The following is a 23,200-nucleotide window of genomic DNA, read 5'->3' as shown; positions in this document are numbered from 1 at the left end:
TCTCTAAGCAGGGTCTTGGAGGATGAACACTAGGATGGAGGAGTCCTGAGGTTAGGACTTCGTGTCCAGGAACATCACTCTTTTGCAGCTTCTCTCACGAGCCAAATCCTCCCAGGCCAAGGGTGAAAACAAATGCTTTTTTTTCATTAAGCCAAATCTACAGTCCAAGAAGTATTTCATCTTGTATGTGAATATTTCCCTAGTATGTTCCCAATCATTGCAAGATGCAGAAAACTCCATTACTTCTTTAGTTTCTCTATGCTCTGACCAGTACCTCACCCTCAAGAGAGGGTTTTGGTTCCCCATAAGGGAAGCATGGGCTGCCCTCCCACATCTTCTGCCTCCGTCCCTTCCTCCTCACTTCCACCTTCCTTTCCATGATACCTAATTCGGGCAAGGCACACTGCAGAGGTTAACAGAGCAAGCCACAGAGCATGTAGCACTCTTCGCACTCACACAACTTTCATCCTAGATAAATTCTGAAAGTGCTTCTGTCAAGGATCTTTCCTCTTTTCTACCCACAAGAATGCGCTTAAAACCTGTACTAAGATTAGTCAAAAGTTTCATCCATAGGTGTAGCTTCTTCTCAATCCCTTGGTGCCCCTTAAACATTCACATATGCTTTTTTAAATTTGCTCTCAACAGCACAAACAAAGGATAAATTGTATCAGAGATGAGAGAACTGCTGTCAGGAAAAATTCACGTGCAAACTCATTTAAATACATCAGTCTCACACTGATCTAGGACAAGGAACTGCCAACATGATGAGCACCGCAGCATCCATCAAAACTGGGTCCGGGCATCGGTGTCACTGACAGGAGTTAAGCTCTGAAAAGTTGTGAGCCTGAAAAAACCTTGTGGTAGGAAAAGCAGGACAGGAAATACAGGGAGCACAGTATAGGTAATCGCTAATTCTCTCTCTCTTTTTTTTTTTTTTTTTTTTTTTTTCAGTTTTTTAAGTGATCCACAGGAATCATTACTTATAAAGATACACAAGACTCACTGCTATGAACTTTATGCAACCCTAATTTTGATACAGCAGCACTGTTATTTTCAGGAATAGTACTTAACAAGCAGCAAAAGCAAAGGGCATTTCATTTTATGCAGCAATGACACCCCATTTAATTACCCAAAACAAAATCACTAGGGGAATACCCACATATACTATAAACCTTTACTTTTTCCTGCCTTTGCTCTCCCAGTTTTTATCACACAGGTAGTTGCCCCTTAGCAATGAGTGTGTTTGGATTAATTCAGAAGATATAACCACTGCAAGAAGCAGCATACAGAGGGAAAGAATTATCCCTTCACCCACGTATCACAGTAAAAGCATCAGTATTCCCTTAAGACTTGCTCTCAGGAGACAAGCCAGGCTGAATTTTAACGTAACGTGGCACTTCCATAAACAAATTGCCTATAATTTGGTAGCTAAGCTTGGGAGGCAACATAGACTGGAGGAATATACAAAGGAAACATTTAATTGTCAATGACAACTATGTCCTCGACATGTACTGTGACTTCAGTGAAACCACTTAATCTCTCATTTGTTTTCTTGTCTCTAAAATGACAATAATACTGACTCATTCTAACAGGGTTACTGTGAAAATTAATTAGTAAACACCAGTACAATACTTTGCAGTTAACACATATTCAGTTGCTTTATGAGTATGATAAAACCATCCTCTGTTCTTTCTATTCTGAAAAGAAAAAAGAGTAAGGGGTAATAAGCTGCAGAGAACTCATAAAAGGACTTTGAAAACCATGCAATGTTAACATACCAAATGCATCCAAGGAAGCATAACTACTGCAAGATTATGCCTCTAATGTCATAAAACCACTCAATAATTTATGCTGGAAGAAATCTTGGGAGGTCATCTAGTCTAACCTCCTTCTTCAGAGCACAATGACTTCTAAGTTGGATCTAACTTCAGAGTTGTACCAGGTTGCTCACGGTTGCATCATTTGCACGTTCATGCAGCATTAATAGCTGAGAAGCATCTAAAGGACAGCAAAGCCAAGAATAGTTTTGACTTTATTCAAACTAGGGAACAGAGAAGAGCGGAAAAAATGGTTTGTGACATTTCTACCCCATCGCTTTTCTCCCACATTAATTCTGGGTGTCTGCTGAACGACACCAAGACAGAAGTACTGCCTGGAAAATTGCACACACACAATATTGTTCTTATTCTCAACATCTGTTTGGGATTTTTTGCTAATTCATTCTCATGTAAACTGTCCAAAACATGCAGTATAGCCAAACAAACTTATAATACTTCCTGTAATCACACAATAAAACTTATTTAATAAATATACTTATTCAATTACTTATAAATAAATGCAATGTTGAATAGGGAGAGTTTTAAGCAGGCCCTTACGTGAATCGTATAAAATTAATACACAACTACAGCAACCATAAGTGCCTTGACTTGAGACGAATGGGCAGGTCGCACTTCTGTCACTGGTCTACTGTCAAGGTTTTTTTTAAGTCCAACATGTGCTAGATGCTGGTGTCAGATGACAGCAGCACTGTTGGGTAATGCTGCGTTAAAGAGTCGGAAAAATTATCAAATCAACAAGAGACCTAATAAAGGAGTATTTGATGCATACTTCCTACTTACCTGCACACCACTGCTCTGCTAATCTGCATTTTGCCCCAGGTATAAAGTAACTTTAACGGTCTCACATCAAGGACAATATTCTGGACGTTCCGCAAATGTTTATGCTAGAAGGAAGGGGGTAAACGTCTCTAGCCACTTTCCCCACACACATTGATGAAAAGTATGCCAAGCACATAAGTATAAAGGTCTAAAAAGAAATAAAGCCACAGCAGATATCAAATTAGACTAGTTACAAAGCTGCTCCAAATTTAAGAGACGTAAGAATTACTTGATGTTATAAATAAGATCAGTGATTAACATGGTGAACTCTTTCACAGCTGGCTTGCAATTTGCTAAAATATTATCAATACTTTTAAAGGGACTTTAAATTCAGAAGCACTTAGACTGAAAACTTCTAAATTACAGTTTTTAAAGAAAATAAATGAATAGCTTAATTACTTCCTGCTAAAAGTACATGAACATTTTTACATTCCAATAGAACCCCTGCCTGCCTCTCTTCCAACAGCACAGTTGGTTACTCAAAATACCTGCAGTTTCTACTCCCTACATTATTTCTGGAATTGAAAGCAAGAAAGGTGCCTATTACATTTGCTCATTTGTAACTTCAAGTATTTTATACCAGGGAGAAGCCTTGGAGGCCAACTTTCGATGTTGACAGTGCTCTACTATGCTCTGTGGAGCACTATAATTCAAGACGTAAACACTCCTCAACCCTTTCAGTGATCCAGCTAAAATAAAATGACCACAACTAACCTGAATAACAGATGCCTGCAATGGGACAAGAGTTTTCTATACAAAGTAATTCATACAAGCAGCATGTAATCTGCAGGTTTGAGCTGAGCCTTTCAGCTACTCATTGCTTTAAAGGCCCTGTTAAGAGATCAATTCATTTAATACCATCAAAAACTTATCACTAAGCACCACTGGAATAGGAAATCACAATCTGGAAGAAAGTTATCCTTCCCTGGAGAAAAAAAAAATAGAAAACAGAAGAAAGTCCTCAGAGCTATGCATAGAAATGAGGAGCTACTGAGCAGCTGAATGTGTCTGCTTCAATTTATTTTTGTCATGATTGCAACAGCTCCTCTTCTTCCTACCGTTTCTCTGTAATCAACTTACTAGTGCCATATGCAATTTCTTACTGCTTTGCAATACCAATCACACTTGCCATCCCACCTAGAACTGACAAACTTTGCATAGCTCATTATTACTACAGTTACTAATGCCGGCTCCATTTACTTTTGTCTAATTTTGACAACTACTTATGTGTGATTTTTTTTTTTCCAAATCATGCTCAGCTTTCAGCTGTCCTGATTTATCATCAGGATGATATGATCCAGTTTTCCTGATTGGAGTAATACTAAAGCTAGCAATGCCAGATTACCTATATGGCACCATTTAGATGATTCAATGAAGAAAAAGATCAAAAGTATCTACAGTCAACGAAAAACTAACTAGTGCACAACACAAAATTCTTAAAGCACCACAGGCCTATGTGACAAAGTACACTGGATCACTAAATATACACTTAATATAATTTTCACATCTTGTTTTAATGTTGTCGTGAGATTTCTGAATCTGGCAATCTCATTTTTCATTGTTTTCTGTCCTTGTGCTGCACTCCCTCATAACGTAGTAGTGAATTCTTTCAAAATGATTTTTTAAAGAGCACAATAAAATAAAGATATGACAAATCTCCACTATGTAACTTGGAATACTACAAGTATTCTTGTGGTTACAGAATCTGACAATTATGTGATATCTAACCACTGCAATAAAGCAACTGTTACAGCTGTAAATGTACACACAGAAACCCTGAAGGCCCTAGACTCTGAGGAAAGTATCCTTAAACATATGCTTTTCTTACCTGAGCAGGAAATAAATTGATGGTTCAGGCTTTCAGCATACGCCTGTTTCCATTCTAAATAAAGAGTAGTCCAACCTTACAAGTTCCCAGATAGTTCATACCTTCATCAAAAAGTTTTGTGTATTTTTCACACTTACAGAAATGCATACCTCCCACCAACAGCTATGAAAACATGCTAAATTTGATATTCAATGAAAGAAAAAAAAAGTCGTATTTTGCATTCTCCAATGTACAGAATTCATTTTGCAAAATGGATTATTTTTCTTACACATACACAGAGCACAACTGCAAAATTTCCTTCTAGACTTATATAAAGAAAACTTACATAAAGGACAAACTTGTCTGTGAGCTGAAAACAAGCACAGTAAATAAAGAAGCGCACCTTATATAGAAAGCAGGAAAGGTACATCCACATTAAGAACATAGGTACAGATATTTCATTGCAGTTGCAGTCTTTCACCCACACCTACATCACAAAATGCAGTCCATGACTCATCTCCAGTATTTCCAGTTCCCAAATTCATGCAACAGACTCAGAAATTGCTAAGCTTTAAATATGGCTTACATCAGAAAATTTACTAGCAGCATTAAATATACTGACTTTAATATTTAAAAGGGAATAATTTAACGTCTCTCATGCCTTTTTAATTCAGCTATATCTATTAAGATTGCCGCAACAGGTCTGAAGCAAGCAAGGGCAGATCAGTAAGAGCCTCGGCCTTGGTTTTGAAGAAGCTCATTCAAACGGTTGTGCCATTTCTTTTCTTCTCTGAACCAGAGCTATTCCTCTCCCAAGCCTTAACAGCTTAGCTCAGTTCATCTGCAAAACAACAACATTAGAGTTTCCACTCTGGAAAAAACACCTAAAGTCATATTTTTATTTCTTATTTCCCCAAATAAGAATTTCTTTTAAGAGCTCTTCAGCTTCTGCATAGTTATGCCTGTTAACACTTCTTTCACTTCATTGTAATCTTGGCTACCAGGGAAAAAAAAGGGAAAAAAGGCAAAAGTGAAAAAAAAGAAATGCAGTCAGAATATGCTTATTTTGTAATAGATTTCATATTGCAGCAGTAAAGATCAGTATAGCTTCTTCCCTCTTGAAACACTAGTTTACCATTAGATTCTAAAATTTACTGAATCTGACTTAATTTGAATATACTGAATGTAATCTCATTTTTACAAGTCCATAATAAAAATATAATCCAGACACAGCCCATAGAAGATTTAAGTCACAAATGCATTCACGTCTGCTGGCACTAGGCAATATCTTTTTTCTTTTTTTTTTTTATTTAACAAGTCAGTGACTAGATTTATTTTTTTAATAAATAAATCCTAGACAAAAGGATAGCAGCTTCCAACAAGAATAGAAAAGCATGCCAGGCAAAGCAAGACTATCATAGGATTCCAGACAGTCAGTAACAAACAATAAAATGGAAATAAAACTGGTGAAACTGCAATGAAATGGGAGCTGCCAGCCTACATTTCAGAAGATTAAAATCCACTTGAGTTAGTTTAAGAGCGGGAACTAATGGAGCAAAGGATGAAAACAAAACGCCAATGCATCAGTTTGGGAAACAGAAATAACGGGCACTTAAAGACTACAGATACTACTTTAGAACTGCATCTTTATAAGAAAAAAAGATAATTTTTCTTTCAAACTAGTATTTCGCTTGGAGCTGGGAATTCTCTTACTCTTGGTGCAGCAAATTTCTTGCAGCAGACAGAGGTCTCAGCTCAAGTTGAAAGACACATAAGCATTTCTCTTGGGCTCTGATAGGCTTCAAAGATGATACGTCCCCCTTACTACCAGGCTCTGCTATCAACTGCCTACAGCCCAAAGGTCTGTATGTGTGAAGTAGTGTAATAGTGGTGACTTATATATGTCCACTAAATGGAGAATTATAATTTATTTGTAAAGAAGCTCTTGTGAGATTTTTGTTTCTTTTTCTTTTTTTTCTGTCCAGGGATCCCTGAAACCTGTGTTTGGGCAGAGGGCTGTGGAAGGAAGGTGTTACTGCTGTTAAAACCCTTCTGTTGCATACTTGTGCCACGTTTCATATCTCCAAAAGTCTGTTCTCTGCCAGCTTTGCATGGGTTTGTTTCAAAAGGTCTGTTAAATCAGTTCCACCACAAACACTGTCAGGAGAAAAACCTATCAAAGGGAATGGCCAAAAACCAGATGCTGTGAAAAATCCCTCCCTCCCTCTACTTCAGCCTCATCTGCTCCCCCTTTCTCCCCAAGAACAGCACAAAGAGCAAATACCTTGCAGCACAGCCTGCAAATTAAAAGGATGGGGCTGAATGGCTGCAATTTCACAGTTGCAGACTTCTTTAAATTAAGTCAGGGGAATGCTGCACAGAGCAACTGGACTGACTGAGTGCCCTAGCGCTGTGCAAGGAGATCACTACCCTCCCAGCTACCCAGAATTCAGCTCGCACCTCTACAGCGATAAAAACAGCCCAATCACCTTTGAATTGCATCTGGAAATGAACAGGTTGAAATTGATCTCTTCCAAAATACTGGCAGCACCACTTTGCAAGAGAAGTTACTTTTCATTCAGCATTTATTTTCAACCACAGAACAAATACACGCAGTTGTTGATACCAAACCCAGAAGGCAGATAATCTTGGAGTTTATCTACGCTAATGCTACTGTTGGTCAGTGGATCACCGCTGACCCATATCCCACCGCAAAAAGACACTGCCTATCTGTAGGCAGGCATAGTTAGAAGTCAATTCTGCTTGGGATAATGCCTGTCAACAATTACCCATGCTGTCTTTAAATGAATCAACTTCCAAGGGTTTTTTTAAAAACTAAAAACAGTAGGAATAAAGTTGTTCTTGAATTTTTTTTCCTCAAAATATGACTGGTCTTACATTAGAAAAGGTTGAGAAACACTGCTTTCAGCTCACTACTTATCTGCCAGACAGATGAGTTGAGGCTGAGCACTTTCTTCCTAGGCACAATGCCTCAAATCTATATATTAGAAAACCCTTAAACCAGCCTTTAGGAAAGACTTTCTTAGCTATAAACTGACAGACAGCAAAATGTTAATCCTGTCAAACCTTCTGAAAGGAGCTATGGACTTATAAGCAAGTCACCATGGTTCACCATAGTCCCGCAAGTCAGTAGAGCTGTGGTCATTACCTGTCCACACTCCTCGCCTGCAGGCATTACAGCTCATGCGGCCTACCTTGAGCAGCAAAGGAATTTCAGGTCAATAGGCCTAAAGTAAATTGCTTTATCTTGCACTTGCTGTAGTCTAAGCATGTTCACTGTTCTCGTTGCTCTTTACACCATAGTTACCTGCTAAGCTGTCAAAAATTGATGGCAGCTCTGAGTCCTAGAGCTTTCAAGGAAGTCACTTTGTGCAGCTTAACTCCAGATAACTCTGTGGAATCAAAAACTCCCCAAAATGCTACATTCTTCCACCTTTGCTGCTGACACAAAATACAAAGTCCCACTGCATCAGCCAGCTCAGTAGGTTAACAAAGGACAGAATTCGGTCTGCCTCTATGTGAGCAAACAGAGAGCCTTATCTTACCTGCTCGGGGCTCAATAGTCTTGTTGGAACCTGCATCCATAAACACAAACCGTCCACCACCAAAATCTTCAGCATAGTCAGAGAGATAAAGCAGCGAAGTGTAATCAAAAGAGCCGTAAGTTACCTACGAGTAAGTTAACATTAGAATTACTAAATTCTACTCTCATCTCTGCAGAACACAGATAATTAAGCAAATGGATCTGATAGGCTTTTCTAGTTTCCCAATCTTCACAAATTTAATAAAGAGTCTCTAAAAGCKGAGAAATAAACCATTCTTTTATAAAAATTACATATATTTCTATTAGTCTAGTCTGTTAGCCTAATCCATTATGTATGTATATATACACACACTAGACAACATTTGTTGAAGGAACTCTTACTCTTTTTAATAGATGTTTAGGGCAAAAATCTTCAAAGATGGCTTTCTATAAGTGTATTTCCTCTCAGCCTGCAGGCCATCAAACACCCCATTTTTAAGTATAACACGTTGGTTTTCCTTTCTTTTCATATATTATTTATTTTGACATGTGTGCTGAAGATGGAAAAAGAAATCTTATATATGAATGCTCAGAGAGGAGCTGTCTACATACTCCAGAGACTTTAGCTAGATTCCGAAAATACTTCCCTTTCGTATCTACCTAAAAGATGCTATTGATACAGCATTAAAATGGCTGTATTCTTCAATTTCTCTATGGTATACCATGACTCATTCAAGTTCTGCATTACACTGTCAAAGAGAAAAATGTGCAACAATTGTGTAAACTGCTGTATACAGTGTATTCAATTGTACTGTATAAATATACAGCATTTTTTGTATAAACATACAGAATTCGTAGAGCATTTGGTCTGACCCAGTGACTGGTAGATGTAGGTACTACCTCCAAACTCAAGTTCTCTAAAATTTTTCTTTCTTTTTTTTTTTCTTTTTTTTTTTTTTTTTTTTTTTTTTTTTAAGTTTCATTCATTAGCGCCAATTACATTTGGCTCAAGAGCAGTTGTACATACTATTCTGCATGCACAACTAAAGAGAACACAGCAACAGATGGAATAGGAAGACATTTTTCATTCTTACTCATTTTGTTATTTTGACCATAAGGGCTTAAAAAAAAAAAAAAAAAAAAAAAAAAAAAAAAGGAAAAGAAAGAAAAAGAAAAAAGCTAAATCTAGTGATACACTTCACTATAAAGCCCAAGTCACAAAAATGAAAAAAACATTTTAATGAGCCCTTTTCTCCTCATATTTACCCAAACCTTCCTACCGACACAAGGCAATAAATGGGAATTACTGAGCATATGCCATTGCAACACTTCAAAGCAGCCATTCTGCAGCTTCCTACTGCAACCATCTTTGCAAAGCTACTTTCACCTTTGTTACATTGGTGATAAATCCTCCAGTGAGGTTAAGGGAGGTTTCTGGCAAGTGAAGGTACTAGTGTAGAAGTTCAAGGAGATCTGCATCAGCTCAAGCTTCCAAGTCTGATGCATTACAGTTGTCTGTATGGAACTCCYTCACTGCGCAGCAAGTTTTGTTCCGGCAGTGCATTTTCCCCCCTTCCCAGGAGAGCCTCGTCAATTCTTAACTTTTAAGTCTGACTAAAAACCATTTTGGCCTCATCAAACATATCTTATAATTTCTATAGACTAATCTGGGGAGTCAAGTATGCAAAAGAAAAATGGCCTTTCTGTTCCTGTTCTTGTTAACCATGAACTCTCAGAATAAGCCAGGCCTGAGAAACTTTACCCTATGGAAAGCAGGCACTAAATTACACCTAGTCTCTATAAAATACCACAAGCCCTCTGTGAATATCAAATGTATTTATTATCTTGTTGTTAATTTCCAGTACTAGAAAAATACAGGTACCTGAATACTGAATACCTGAACCATGTGTTCGAATTATGAGAGAAGAGCTGCAGTTAAAAACAGGTAATAAGCCATATAGGCACACTGCAGGCACATAAGGTTTCTACAGCTCCTTACGAACAACTCAGTTGCAAAGATGCAGGCATTTCAGTGCAGTTTGATAATTCACAGAGCACAATTTAAAATTCACTACTACACTCTTTCTGACTACCCTTTACACAAGTTAGTCAAACACAGTTATTATTTAGTGGTAGATGCTTGTAATGTTGCTTTTATGACACTTCTTCAAAGGATACTATGATAAATACAGCTAATTATCAGAATTAAACAGCTGTATTTTGCAGTGTGATACCCTTGGGTTATCTGGGGACACGTTTACTCCTCAATTTCCAAACTGCATAGTTGCAGGAATGTGCAACAGCCCTGTAGTTACTAGGAAAGATATATAACACTCTTTCTCCGCTTTCCATCACAGAAAAAAATATAACTATCAGCTTTCCAATCAGCGTACGTCTAGATGCATGATACCCTGTAGGAATAAAAGCCAAAATTGTTGATGAAGCTGTCCTACAGCAGAAGCAAGATCCTTTGATTTATTTCACTAAATTGAGGAGCAGGAAAAGAATAGTGAAAAAGTCTGGTGGAGCAGTAGTTTCATCCAGACTCTTTAGTAACACACAGAGCACATCACAGATATGCCTTGAAGGCTTAGCTTGTTCAGCCCAGGCAAAAAAAGGCTGAAATGGGATATGATTTCTACCTATAAATGCGTGGGAATAGAAGGAGGTAGAACTGGGAGAGGAGAGGAAAAGAGCTGCGTAAGTTAAAAGACAGGATCCATACAAACCCAAACAGGTCCAAAACAGTCCATAAACAAATTTAGGCCTTAAAAAATAATAATAAAAAAAAGTTTTGGAGATATTCTATAGTAGAAGTTTGAGGAAAATAAAACAAAACTGGTTTTATCACGGAGCTTGACAAGTCTATGAAGGATGACAGGATCCTTGTCCAGGCAAGGGGCTGCAGAACTCCTCTAGTCCCACGCTACTTCTCTTAGAGAACACTGTAAGATTATTCTGTTGTAGGACTTGAGCATGCAACAGCAATTCCATTAGAAATCCACATTGACTTTCGAAAGGCTCAGCTCCAAACAAATTCCATGCAAGATGAAACTCCACATCTTGAGCCAACACTCTTCATTTGATTTAGCTGCTTATAAATTCAACAAGATGAAATAATTCATTTGGGTGGTTACATGGTTTCTATTCATGTATAACTAAAACATTTTAGGGAAGAAACAAAATCTAACATACATACATTAGACCTGTGTTACTCTATTACGCAATTCAAATCTTTCAAACCACAGAGGTTGTGACTGAGAGAGATAATTGCAATATACTCAGCAATTCAGGGAAAAGGCAAGAGGAATATTTACATGCTCCAAGAAACCTACATCTGCATATACTAATGTGCACGTAAGATAGTTTGGCAGCTGAATTGTTAGATGGGGAGCAAGAAAAGCACCCTCACTTAGAAAATCTGCACATGTGCATGTCCAGTAGCACCCTCCAGTTGTCTCTCATCTTCAGGCTGTTCGAGATGAATACATTAATTTTGCTTTCCACAAGCAGAAAGAACCAAAAGACCTTTTGTTTCAGACTTTCTTCAAAATACTATGTGGTTCTGATCTTTGGACCCACAGTGTCAGATTGTGAAACAAAAAAAAAAGTATCAGATTAATTTCCCAAAGGCTTGATTTTACCATTACTTTGCAAAGAAGGGTGGAGGGAGATTGTAAAATCCTGTAGGAGCAGCCATCACTAAGCAGTCCTGCACAGTAATTAAAGTGATCTGTTTTACTACAAGAGGAAAGGCAGGTTGACTAGGCTGAAGACAATCTGTGAAGTTACACAACCTATCCTATTTAGCCTCTTCTGAAATATTTTCTGGCCTACCAACCCTCCCATTAGAATTCAGTCTTCTGCATAGCTTTGAACTCCAAATGCTGTATAGCTTGACCAGCCATAAATGCTCTTTTTTTTTCCTTTTCTGCACACATAACAGTCTAAATATAGATGTGTACTGTGTACTTTTGTAGTAGATCAGAATTATATGCACACATTTATACACACTCAACCCTTACTGTAACTTTTTCTGTAAGACATGATCTGGCAAATGCAAGCAAATGTTATACTCATAGATAGCTCTCTTCCAACTGCACTTAAGGGGAAATGAAAGCAGACCTTTAATGCACAAACAGAATTTGAATAGAGAGAGAAAATGGATGCAGCAAGGAAAGAATTCAAATTAACCCTTTGATGCTACTTCCAAGCGAATGATGTACCAGAAGCGAAAAAGGAGAGTGTTCAGTGGCAATGATATGTAATGATGTAATTAGGACTTTCACGATGGACATGAAGATGTGAACAAAGTCAAGGATCCAACTATACCAGATTCTGCTTAGAGCACCATTACTCAAGTTCAAACTCTCGCTTTTCAACCATGCAATGCAATTTGCTATCATTTAGATTACAAAAGTAGCTATCTTTTCTGGCATCAAAGTCCCTTATCCTAGAAAATGATGAACCACTGAGTTGAGGAAGTTCTCACAAAATTGGGCCCAGCCTACGACAGTTTCTCCCTGTACCCTGAGTGGTTTCTCTCTCCCTCTAGCACTCTAGGTACTAAGGGCAGCACTTGTTCAAGAAGCCCTTACAAGAAGTCTGCTCTAGGTCTTGGGTTCACCACACCCACAAAGCCCCTTCCCTGCTGCTAGGGTCAGGGATGTTCTGTTCTGCTGTGCTCCCCCAAAAACGAAAAGGAACTGATCCACACACCGACCACAAATTCCCTGTCCTCCCAGGAGCTACTGGACTATCTGTAGAAAGCCTCTCAGCTCAGCACACAATGTTGCTGTCATGACAGCAGAGAATGGCCCAACTTTAGCATGTTCATGTGCAATCCCTACTGTGGGAACATTCCTAAAGAACAAAATTAAAATAACTTTTTTGAAATATAGCCCATCAAAATGGAAAGACAAGTTTAAGACACCGAGAAAAAGCACTTTGCTGGCTGAAGGCTTTGCCAATACTGAGAGCTTAATGTAAGCATAAGTCAGACAGCTGCTACAGAAGTGGAAAAAAATGTTCAAACTATTCTATATATAATAAATAGAACAGGTTACAGTTCTAACTCTCCCTGTGCAACCTAAACAACATTTTCTTTGAAAAAATAGCTTCCACTTGAGCATAAGTCACATTTTCATATCTTACTGCGGGTATGTGATCTTTAGACAAAATTCTACATGATTATGAACAGGATTTTTTGGAACTGTCCCAACTGAGACAACTATGTCTTCACTGCCATCATTAATTAAACTACACAATTATAAGAGAAGTCATTAAGGTTTAGGTTATATATGGTGAATTTAAGAGTCCACATTTTGGGTTCTATTTCTTTGCTTTCAGAAGCTTTATGGGGGAGCAGGTTGGTTAGAGAAAGCTAAAGCCAAAGCCAATCAGTTGGCATGTCTGCTCCCAAAACAGACAGCCTGTGAGATAATAAACAAAATATGGACAAAACAGATGGATAAGAGTAGCAAAACATCTAGCCTGCTGTCCATCATGCACAGGCACTGTCAGGATGCCATAACAGGGAAGCAGCTTCCGCATAGAAAACAAATTCTCTTCACAGAAACAGATTTGCTTCCAAACAACAAAATCACTTCTACAGTGCAGGAGAGATTTAGGTAGAAACACCCAATTGCAAGGTTACTCAAGCACCATACACGTGTAGAAAAGAGTGAGGAAATTATGAGAATATTGGCAAATTTAATGCTTGAGCAGACACAAAACACATTACTGGAATAAGTGACAGTGTGAAATTCTAAAACACACTTTTGTAGGCTGAAAGAAAAGGAAAAAAATGAAAAAGGAAAAAACAGCCACCAGCTACTGAAATTTAGTTTCATCAACCACTGAAGCAGTCAAATCTGATTTGATGAAAAACCTACTAATTTATTGCACTCCGCAAAAGTAGAATCACTAGTTTATTTGCTGTTCCTTGGAAATGATGGTAACACACAATGGAAGTCCTATCAACCATGCCAGCATGACTTGTATCCTGCAAACAGTTCCCATCAGCAAGAGCCAAGATCATCCGCACTCCACAAGTCATCCCCACCTCTCCATCGTAGGTCCATTGCTATCCAAAGTTTAAATCACATCTTTTTCAAATTACAGGCATTCAGAAGCTGGTCTCATCTTTCCTACAGCAGCAACTGCACAATGTCCCTGGCATCACCTTCTTTAAGCAGAGGCTGCCTCAGGTATCATCAGCCTCAGGTATCATCACTCTGTCACTCTGTCTGAATGTAGGCTCTATAGCAGACATGACAAAAAAGGACCACAAGAGCTTGTACTAATGCTATGATGAACAACAGACACTGTGTTTCCTTCTGACTGATTCTTTTACCACAAAACATTTTCAAGTTAAGGAATATTTCTCTGTTTGATTTGTAATTTTAGATGTTTCAGGATACAGACTTCAAGGTACATTACAACACACAGGTTGTAACACTGAGGCATTTTGATGGAGTCAGTTTTATTTGGTTCCATCTTGAGCGATCCAGAACTCTAGAGTGATTCTAACTTTTAAATCCTGACAACGGCATGAATTTTATTAGCTATTTGATTTTTCCATTCTTTCTTTGCATTCTGCTATTATGTACAGGCCCTTTGAACCCAGTTAAATTCAATACCAATCCCAAATCAGTTAAATCCATTTATAAACTCAAAGTATTAACCTATGAACCTACACATAGAAGACCCTACACAGTTTAAAAAGTCACAATAGTTCTATTCTTAAAACAACAAAAGACCAAATTGTTAGAAAAAGAGTATTCCATTCTCCCACTGCAGAATATAAGTTAAAAAAAAAAGAAACAAAAAAGAAAAAAAGAACAACCCTCAGTTTACACATAACTGAAATCTAAAACCTTTGAAATAGCTCCTGCTATCTGCTGCCTGAAAGAGCAATGCTCTAGCTGGAAATGCAGGTTTGATGGAACCGAAACACTTTGTAGGTATGGGCCAATTTAATCAAAGTTTCTGACAAGCCATAGATTCCCAAGTAGTGATTTGCACAATTTAGTAATTCCAGCAGAATACAACAGAACTAAAGTAAAGAAAATAAAAGGAACTATCCTGGCCTGTGCTTCTAATAAATTCATTTATCTTTCCCTTAGGTTCCTCCCCCTGAAGGACTTCTGCAAGCACCAATTATCAAACATGTTTGACTCTGCCTGCTAAATGATGAACACTTTGGAGATCAGGCTTCAGAAAGATCTAATAATAAGAGGAAACATTGTCTTCCCATCTCAGCCTCCCACTTACCTTGTCAATGTGCGGGTGCCAGTATTCATCATGCGTTGTTTTGGCTTCTGTGTTATTTATTCTTGAGAAGAACGTCGGCTTCGTCAGGTACAGCGAAGAGGAGCTGATATCAAACGTCTGAGCAATTCTCTGCTGAATTCGCTGCCTTACATCACTGCAAGGAAAACAACACAACAGGCTAAGTGCTAAAACACAGCTCAAACAGCCACACACCTCCTGCTTCTTCCAAACCATTTGTTTCTTACAGCTTAGGTTTTAAAATGTCTTTGTGTAAACAATCTGTTTTTCTGAAAAATTCCATGTGCATCTCAGTGTTTATTAATTACGGAAAAGTTAAAGAGAAAATTTTTCACATACACAATTTCAGCCCACAGCAGACGACTAGAAAGTTGCATTTTCTTAAAGGGTTGCCTCTTGAGAAGAGCCTCTTTCAACTATTTTAAAACTAAACAATGAAGTTTCAGGCACCAAGAAATTCAGAGTTCTGGGCTGACATAGGTATTGACATCACAACTAGATTTTCCCTAAATAAAAAAATTGAATGTGAGATGTCTTTCCCAACTACACTGAAATTTTCAACCAATACATCTCCATCTTGGCTGTTCCTGTAGTTCTTAGGAAAAAAGGTGGGGGAAAYGTGTGTGTGGGGGGGTGTTTAGGTTATAAAAATAGAAGGAAGACTGTAATAATTCCACATGCATTACTATACAGTAGTGCTTATACAGTCGCATCTTATGTTTCCTTTCATGACAAAGATAACTACATACAGAGCTAGAATAGGGCTGTCCAGAACTCTCAGCATTGGTTCAAGCAATGACCTTAAAGAAACTTATGACAATGACGAACATCATTGGTTTATTCCCCCAGTAAACACATACAGTTAGAATTTAACCTTCAGGAAGTTTCAAAATATATATATATATAAAATACACAATAACACAGTGAGATTAAATGAAAATATTATTTTCTTTTAAAATTTAATCCCCTGTGCTTCATAAAAATCTTTATATTGCCTTCTCCCAGTTTTAACACATTCTTGGGTATTGCATTAATCTTTCTGTTCTTCTTTCCCAAGTGCTTCAGAAGAAGCACTCTTTTAAAGAGATAATTGGAGTAAACCCACTTGTGAAGTTTCTCATGGAATTACATTAATATTTCTGCATCTTTTATGCATTAAACATTTCCCCATTAGGATACACTGGACTTCAGCAAGATTTTCAGGAAACTCTTTTTCCCAGTAGTTCCCTAGAGAATTTAAACAGTGAGTAAAAGGAAGTGAAAGAATTGAAAATCAGATCTACAGTGCTAGACTGTGGTGCCTCTTAAAGGCTATTTTCACAAGCACTCACAAATCCTACACACTCCTCCGATTCACATCTCGCCTCTCAGCAAAAAATCAGTAAATTTAAAAAATGCATACAGATTTGACTTTTGACACATCTTAGTCTAAGTGTTTAGGAGTCGCACATTCAAGCTATTTTACATGCAAAATATCAAAATCTTTAAATGAAGTGAGAGCTGAGATTGGCAGGTATTTACATGGCTGAATGACCTGAGGTTTCAAGTTGAGAGCTACACAATCAAAGAGTTTGTAAGACTGACATCCAAAAAGGACCAGCAGGTCTTTCTGTATCTCTTTTTTTCAAGAAGCAGGACTTCAGCAGAGGCTGCCTGATGTATCCCAAAAACCATTAAATGTAACCACTTATTTCACTTTACCATGAATTGTCTCCAAAGTGCAGCTCGCACTTTGAACAATCTAATGCAAGAATTAACAGCCTAACCCACAAATAATAAAGTATATTCCCTGGTTCTGATGCAGGGCAGTCAGTTGCAGCTGGAATATATCTACTCTGAAGTAGTTAGGCAACAGCCTTGACATAACTTTAAACCTCCTGTAGTTGTATTGCTTTCCAAGAAACACGGCTTCCTCTTCTAAGTTGATTCCTTTCCTACTTTTAAAATCTTTCTATTAAGATTTGCTCTGTAGTCTTGAAAAGGCCCTGTTGAGCTTCACTCAAAGAGGAGTGAAGTTTTAACATATGTGCAACGGCTTGAGGCATGACTACGTGTTTTGCAAATCAAGCAAGAAACAAAGCTCTACTCAACTCTTTCCAATATGCTAAAATGCCAACTAAAAATCCAGCTGGTTTGTGCCAACCAGCGGGTTATCAAAAGAAAACAAATTCAAAAGTATGCTGTAAAGAGAAAGTAAGTACATTCTTCAAAAGATAAATCTGTGCTTCCTGTTTATAAATTAAGTAGAATAGGGAAGTAGTGAATGAGGAAACAGAGAAATGGGACAGTTGAGCTGACAGGTCTAATAGCATGAATTTATGTCCTATCCTGCTCTCATAGAAGCATCTGCCTACAGCTGACTCACACATGAGCAGGCAACCAGTCCCTGGGTGTTGGAGCCTGCTGCTGGCTTTCTATTTCCCTTTGCGCTACTGGCTTCAAATATTGCTACTCTTCAATCACATCAGCTTCTCCAAATACAGCAGGTGCCAAGCAGGTGCCACCACTGCATTTCCTGAGCTAACCTGTGCGTACTCCTGCTTACCTCAGCGCGACTGAGCAGGGGTCAGCTAAGGCAGCATTGTGTCACTGTTCCTGCTTCTTGCGAGCCAACACGCTGCATATCCCAGCATCACTCCCAAAAACTTAACAAAAACAATCAGTGAAGATGAAGCAGATTAGCAAGAACTTTACAGGCACCAGACATCTGCTGTTCAACAAAGTGAACAATAAACTAAAAGAGCCTGACTGACAGTAACGGATCTTGGACGAAGCTCCAAAAACCATATACTTACCCTCTGCACTTACAGCTGCATTTGCACATACTAAGAACACACCATAATTTAACATGTCCAAGGATTAAGTTTATAGCAACAGCTTTCCTTCAAAAAAGAGGTCAATGCATAACAGGATATTAACTATTCGCACCAGAGCTCAATGAGCAAAGGGGTTAACTTGTTCGTAATAAAAAAAGTTGAAAACTAAGGAAGCAAAATGAACGTTGCTTGATGTGTGGGCTGCATCATAAAAAGTCTCTTAGTGGGAGAGGACACTTAATCTTCTACTTTGCCTTCACTGCCCTCTTAGATATATTTGTGAGAACAGGGGAACAGTTAAGTTATTTTTTCAGGGTCTAATCCAACACATGTTGAAGTCAGTGAGAACCCATTTATTAGTTTTATTTATTAGTTTACTGGCCATTAGAAACAAGACCCCCTTCCTGCACACTTATAAGAAAGGCCCTTTACAGGATGAGCTTTCTGAAGAGAAATGGTGGGGACAGAAGTAAGCACTCAAGACTGGAATTTTGTCTTCCCCAACACACATACGTGACCAAAAAACTACATGTAATAAATCTACACTGCTTTAAAGTGAATATTCCCAAAGCTCAGGGTTAAACTTAGCCAGGTTTCTGTAGTACCTCTTTAACAGATGATGAATCAAATAATGTTAGGCTGTCTCAGCCTCCCTAATTCTTCATATCCTACTGATAAAACTTAAGATTTTAAGCACAACACTTTATGTACTAGGAAACTATTTCATCTGACAAATCTCCAACAAATGTCAAACAACTTACATTTAACATGAACTACTAAATCAGAAAAACTATGCATACGAATTTGCACAATAAAAGACCCTGGTAATTCAATGCAATAAATAACCCACTTGCAGAACTGTAGCAGGAAAACTCTAAAAAGGGTGTATCAGTCATGAATAAACTGCAGATTTATACATGATACTGGAACAAATAGCCAATATGGCAAAGATTTGCTGAAAACATGCTCCAAAGAGCAATCTGAGGGCCTAAATATTTCTTTTTCCTGAACATGTACGATACTGTTCGAAAACTAGAGAAACTCCATGAAATTCCTCGTTGAGTCAGCTCATAGAATTTATTTTTATACAGAGGTGGTGTTTTAATACATACTTCCCATTAAAGTGGGATCAGTCAAATACACGATACAGTAAGCTAAAAAGGAAAATGGAAAAAATGCCAAGGGAAGACTATGTTTCTTAATGTATGTCAATAACAACTCAAACATCTGACTTTATCACATGTACGTGGCAACAATTCAAAATACATTTTAAAAAAGCAAGCCACATAAAGTATGAAAGAACTTAGTATTTTAGRGGTAAGGTTAGGAGTGGGATTTAAGCTGCAGAACATCAATTTTACTAGAAAATATTCCATTGTACTACAGTAATTAATGACAGGGAGATCTGAGGTTGCATTTGATGTAAAAATGCATTAAAACATCCATTTACAAGTCTGCTGCCAAAARCTAAGCCAGCGGTGTGCTGCAGGAGCTATGGCTTGCAAGGTGTTGGGTGACAGTCTCAGTTACCCTTTGGTTCACACACTCACGTTCACCCTGTTTCCAGCTGATAAACTTATTAATGCAAACATCAACTCTGCTTTATACACCATAAGGCAAGTATCTTGTGTCCTGCTTTGTGATAGGAAATAAAACATTACATGGGGGCCTCAAGCATTTACCTAGATGTAGGAGCACAGACAAGTCTTCTTTTAGAGGTGAGAACGTTCTTTATAATCCTATAAAGCATGTTTCAAAAACATACATCAATGTACTTCACCTCACTCTGTGCAGTTTATGCTCAACACAGCACGTAATTTTTTTCAAAGCCTATAATCTCTTCTGTACAGTCTGCTTTCCACTGACCTGGCCCTTCCAATTTCATATGACTCATTTTTTTCTTTCCATTCCCTTCATTGCTATTCCAGATGTAGCCCAGATAGTCCATTGGTAAAGTATTTTAGGATTGACATTGTGTCATCTATAATTCATGTGGCAAGTTGATCATCCAAATTTTGGCCTGGAAAATGCTGTCAAATTGGTAATAAATGAGCCCAAGACTTCTGGCTACCTTGGACCTGGGACAGTAAAAGCTACAATGTCCTCTCAGGTACTTTTCATATAAACCCATGAAAAGCCGGAGCCGCAGACAAGACCCATCCTTGCTTCTTGCCCTCTCAACCTTTACACTTTTTCCTCCCTTTCTTCCATACTTAACTCTTGGGAGACCTCTGGTGTACTATAGGTGCAAAGAAAATACTTCCCTATGCTGGAGAACATAAGCATTTATTTTCACAAACACTGCGAACATTTCATCATTTAAACTGCTCGGGGTGTATCCCTGTTCTGATCAGATGCACCAAACAGAGCTCTGTTATTGCAATAAATAAATGAGCAAAAAATCCAGTAACCAGTATAAGTAAAAACTGAACTCCACCTAGAATTTGTCAGCAGCAATCCTTGCATATTTTCAGTAAATTGCTGGAGGATAGCAAAATGCACAGGTCAGATGTGTGGAAAAGCAGAGCAGAACTCACTGAAAAGAATGTCTGACCACTTTCTATAAAAGCAGTTATTGAAACCTATTCCGTAATCAGAACGATAAGAAAGAATGAAGAAAAGTAGGAAAAGTCAATAAGGTAGCTCAAAGCTTAAGGAATATAAAACTAAAAGGAAAGGATGTTCACTAAATGATGAAGCTTCCAGCTTAATGTACAGGCAGCAGCATAAAGGAGGACTGAGAAAAAGAACGAAAAACATCAAATAAAAGTCTCTGTAGGATAAGAACGCTGACAGATCAGCAAAAAACATGCACTGTTAAGAGTCACTGTGCAAAGTGGGATTTCAAGAATGGCGACAGGAATGTTCACAAAGCTCCAGGAAACTATACAACTTTTCTCATCTACTTACCAATGTCTCTGCACTGTTGCCAGTAAAAAGCAGTGCAAGCAGACAAAGCAATGCTCTTCTATAACCCAAGAGTTTTAACAGAAATCACATGCTCAGAAGGAAGAGGGAGAAAAGCAAATCCCACCAGCTCTCTCTACTCATCTGGTGTCTGTGCCTTGATGGGTTGAGGAGTGGGAATGGGCAATGGGAGAGGAACAGGGAAAAATCTTCGCCGCCACCATTTTTYGCTGAATCACAATCTTTAAACCGAGCACCCACTTTTAGAGGTCTCTCTTCTGGATAAAGATACATCTATTGTGTAAAACAAGCAGAATTGCTGTAATATTCCTGGCAGTTAGCAGATAAAGCCTCAGCCTAGAAACTATAATTGATTCTGAAGCAATGTAATTTTGACACAGTTTAGAAACTAGCCTCCTGGCTCAGGATGTCTACCCAGATTTGTTATTGTTGTAATCAGTAACACTCAGAGAGAAATTATATTTAGTTATTTCTCTCAAGGGTGTATTTTTAAATAGGCCTCGGTAGGTAAATGGAAGTAATGAAAATAAATGTTCCCAAGAATAGCATAAAACCATTCATTAAAGACATAAGCTACTACAGCTTGTGCTCAAGCATTGCCATTAATATGAACAAAACCTTCTTATAATCTATGCTGTATGAGACTTGTATGCAGCAGATTGAAACATTCCCTATACCGGCCTAGAATACATATTTTCAGGCAGGTGTCTCATCCCATAGAGTAAGGAGTAGAAATGTTCAATGTCTACATAATTTGTATGAATTTTGATTCACATGAAACACAAAAACTCTTTAGTAGGACACATGCTCCGAGCACTCATGTAATTTCTACAGGTTCTTTGATCATCTACAGAGCAGAAGGCCAAACAAAAACTACTGTCTTCCAATTATCCTCCACTTTCACAGTGAGGCAGACACTAATTTTTCTGTGTTCATGTAAAGTTCATTACTGATCAAAAAGCATCACATTTTCGTGATGTGTTTGGGCACAGAGGTTAAGCACATCTGAAAGAGAAACTCATCTATAAGATAACAGTATCTGAAAATGGTTAAGTCAAATAATTTTACACTCTAACTGGTTAACACTTAAGACAAAACTACTATAGTAATAAAACTAACAAGATGCATATATTCCACTCACACACCTCATTACTTTCTCACACTCATTACTTCCATTTACCTACCAAGGTCTGTTTAAAAATACACGCTTGAGAGAAATAACTAATAGATTCAAGGAATATATCTGGCTACTTAATACTACTTGAGGCACTAGACGGAGTTGAGATTCCTTCAGAAAGGCAAGAAAAACTACAGAAACAATTAGAAAACATTAAATTTGGACTTTAAAATGTTCAAGTCAAGTACATTTTATGTTACAAAAAGCAATTCAAATGTATAGCTAAAGATTTATCATGTCTAGTCAACACAGAATGCTTGCTCCTAAGCGTTTGCCATACACCTTCACAGACACATGGAACTCGCTAACTTTGTTATCTTCGTTACGCATCTGTGCAGGTCTACAGGAAAGCTAAAATAATGACATGCCAAAGGAATTACATTAGAGCAACATTTCATACGCTTGCTTCTTAGGGGTGAAAATATTCTCTGTTTTTCTAGCCAGAACATCAGGAACGCGAAGTCCTCCCTCTTCCTGCTTTACCCCTATTAATGGTTTGCCACACTTCACAAAAAGCTCAAGCTCCTGAAGTGGTAACAGTGTACGGCTGTCTCTATCACTTAAAGCAACATCTCTTAGAAAATGTGTGTGAAACAGGAGTTGATGCTGAAACATTTTACATCCCTAAGCCTTGCATTTAAAGCCAACATGCTCTGGTGAGTAACCACAGAACTCAGAGTAGCTCTCCTTGTTCACAGGTCTGCAGGACCAGCATCCACTAGGATTCAGCATACCTCAAATCACAGATTACTGAATGGCTAGCCTAGTAGTCATATGAAGTCTTACAGTGATGAGATTTTATCCAAAATGGTAGAAAACAACAGGTGATTAAGTATAGGTGTCAGTTAAGCTCAACAGTAGGTATATCTTTTTGTTACTGCCCCCTTTACCAACAAAGGGGAAAATGCAGTGTTCACAGGGCTCATGGCAACCCAGCACTACAGAGAGAGTCTGCAGTGGTAAGTCACACAAATTAGC

General features: G+C 38.1%; 1 protein-coding gene across 4 annotated transcripts in view; it reads right to left on the bottom strand.

The window, feature by feature from the left end:
- OGFOD3 (2-oxoglutarate and iron dependent oxygenase domain containing 3) overlaps positions 1 to 23,200 on the bottom strand; it is a 47,347-nt gene that overhangs the window by 7,414 nt on the left and 16,733 nt on the right. For 2 of the 4 annotated variants that reach the window (XM_085298337.1, XM_085298340.1), the window contains 2 exons: positions 15,284 to 15,437; positions 8,031 to 8,154 (listed from right to left, as the gene is read on the bottom strand). In XM_085298337.1, coding sequence (XP_085154463.1) covers positions 8,031 to 8,154; positions 15,284 to 15,437 — 278 coding nt within the window. Of the gene's footprint in view, positions 1 to 4,731; positions 5,306 to 8,030; positions 8,155 to 15,283; positions 15,438 to 23,200 lie in introns of those variants that run through there. The other 2 variants (XM_085298338.1, XM_085298339.1) reach the window with 2 other exon arrangements.

The sequence above is a fragment of the Rhea americana genome, unplaced genomic scaffold (assembly GCF_003343005.1).
Source record: "Rhea americana isolate MKP2758 unplaced genomic scaffold, rheAme1 scaffold_138, whole genome shotgun sequence".
NCBI lineage: Eukaryota > Metazoa > Chordata > Aves > Rheiformes > Rheidae > Rhea > Rhea americana.
Note: the sequence above shows the minus strand (reverse complement) of the source record. Positions and strands in the feature narration are given on the sequence as shown.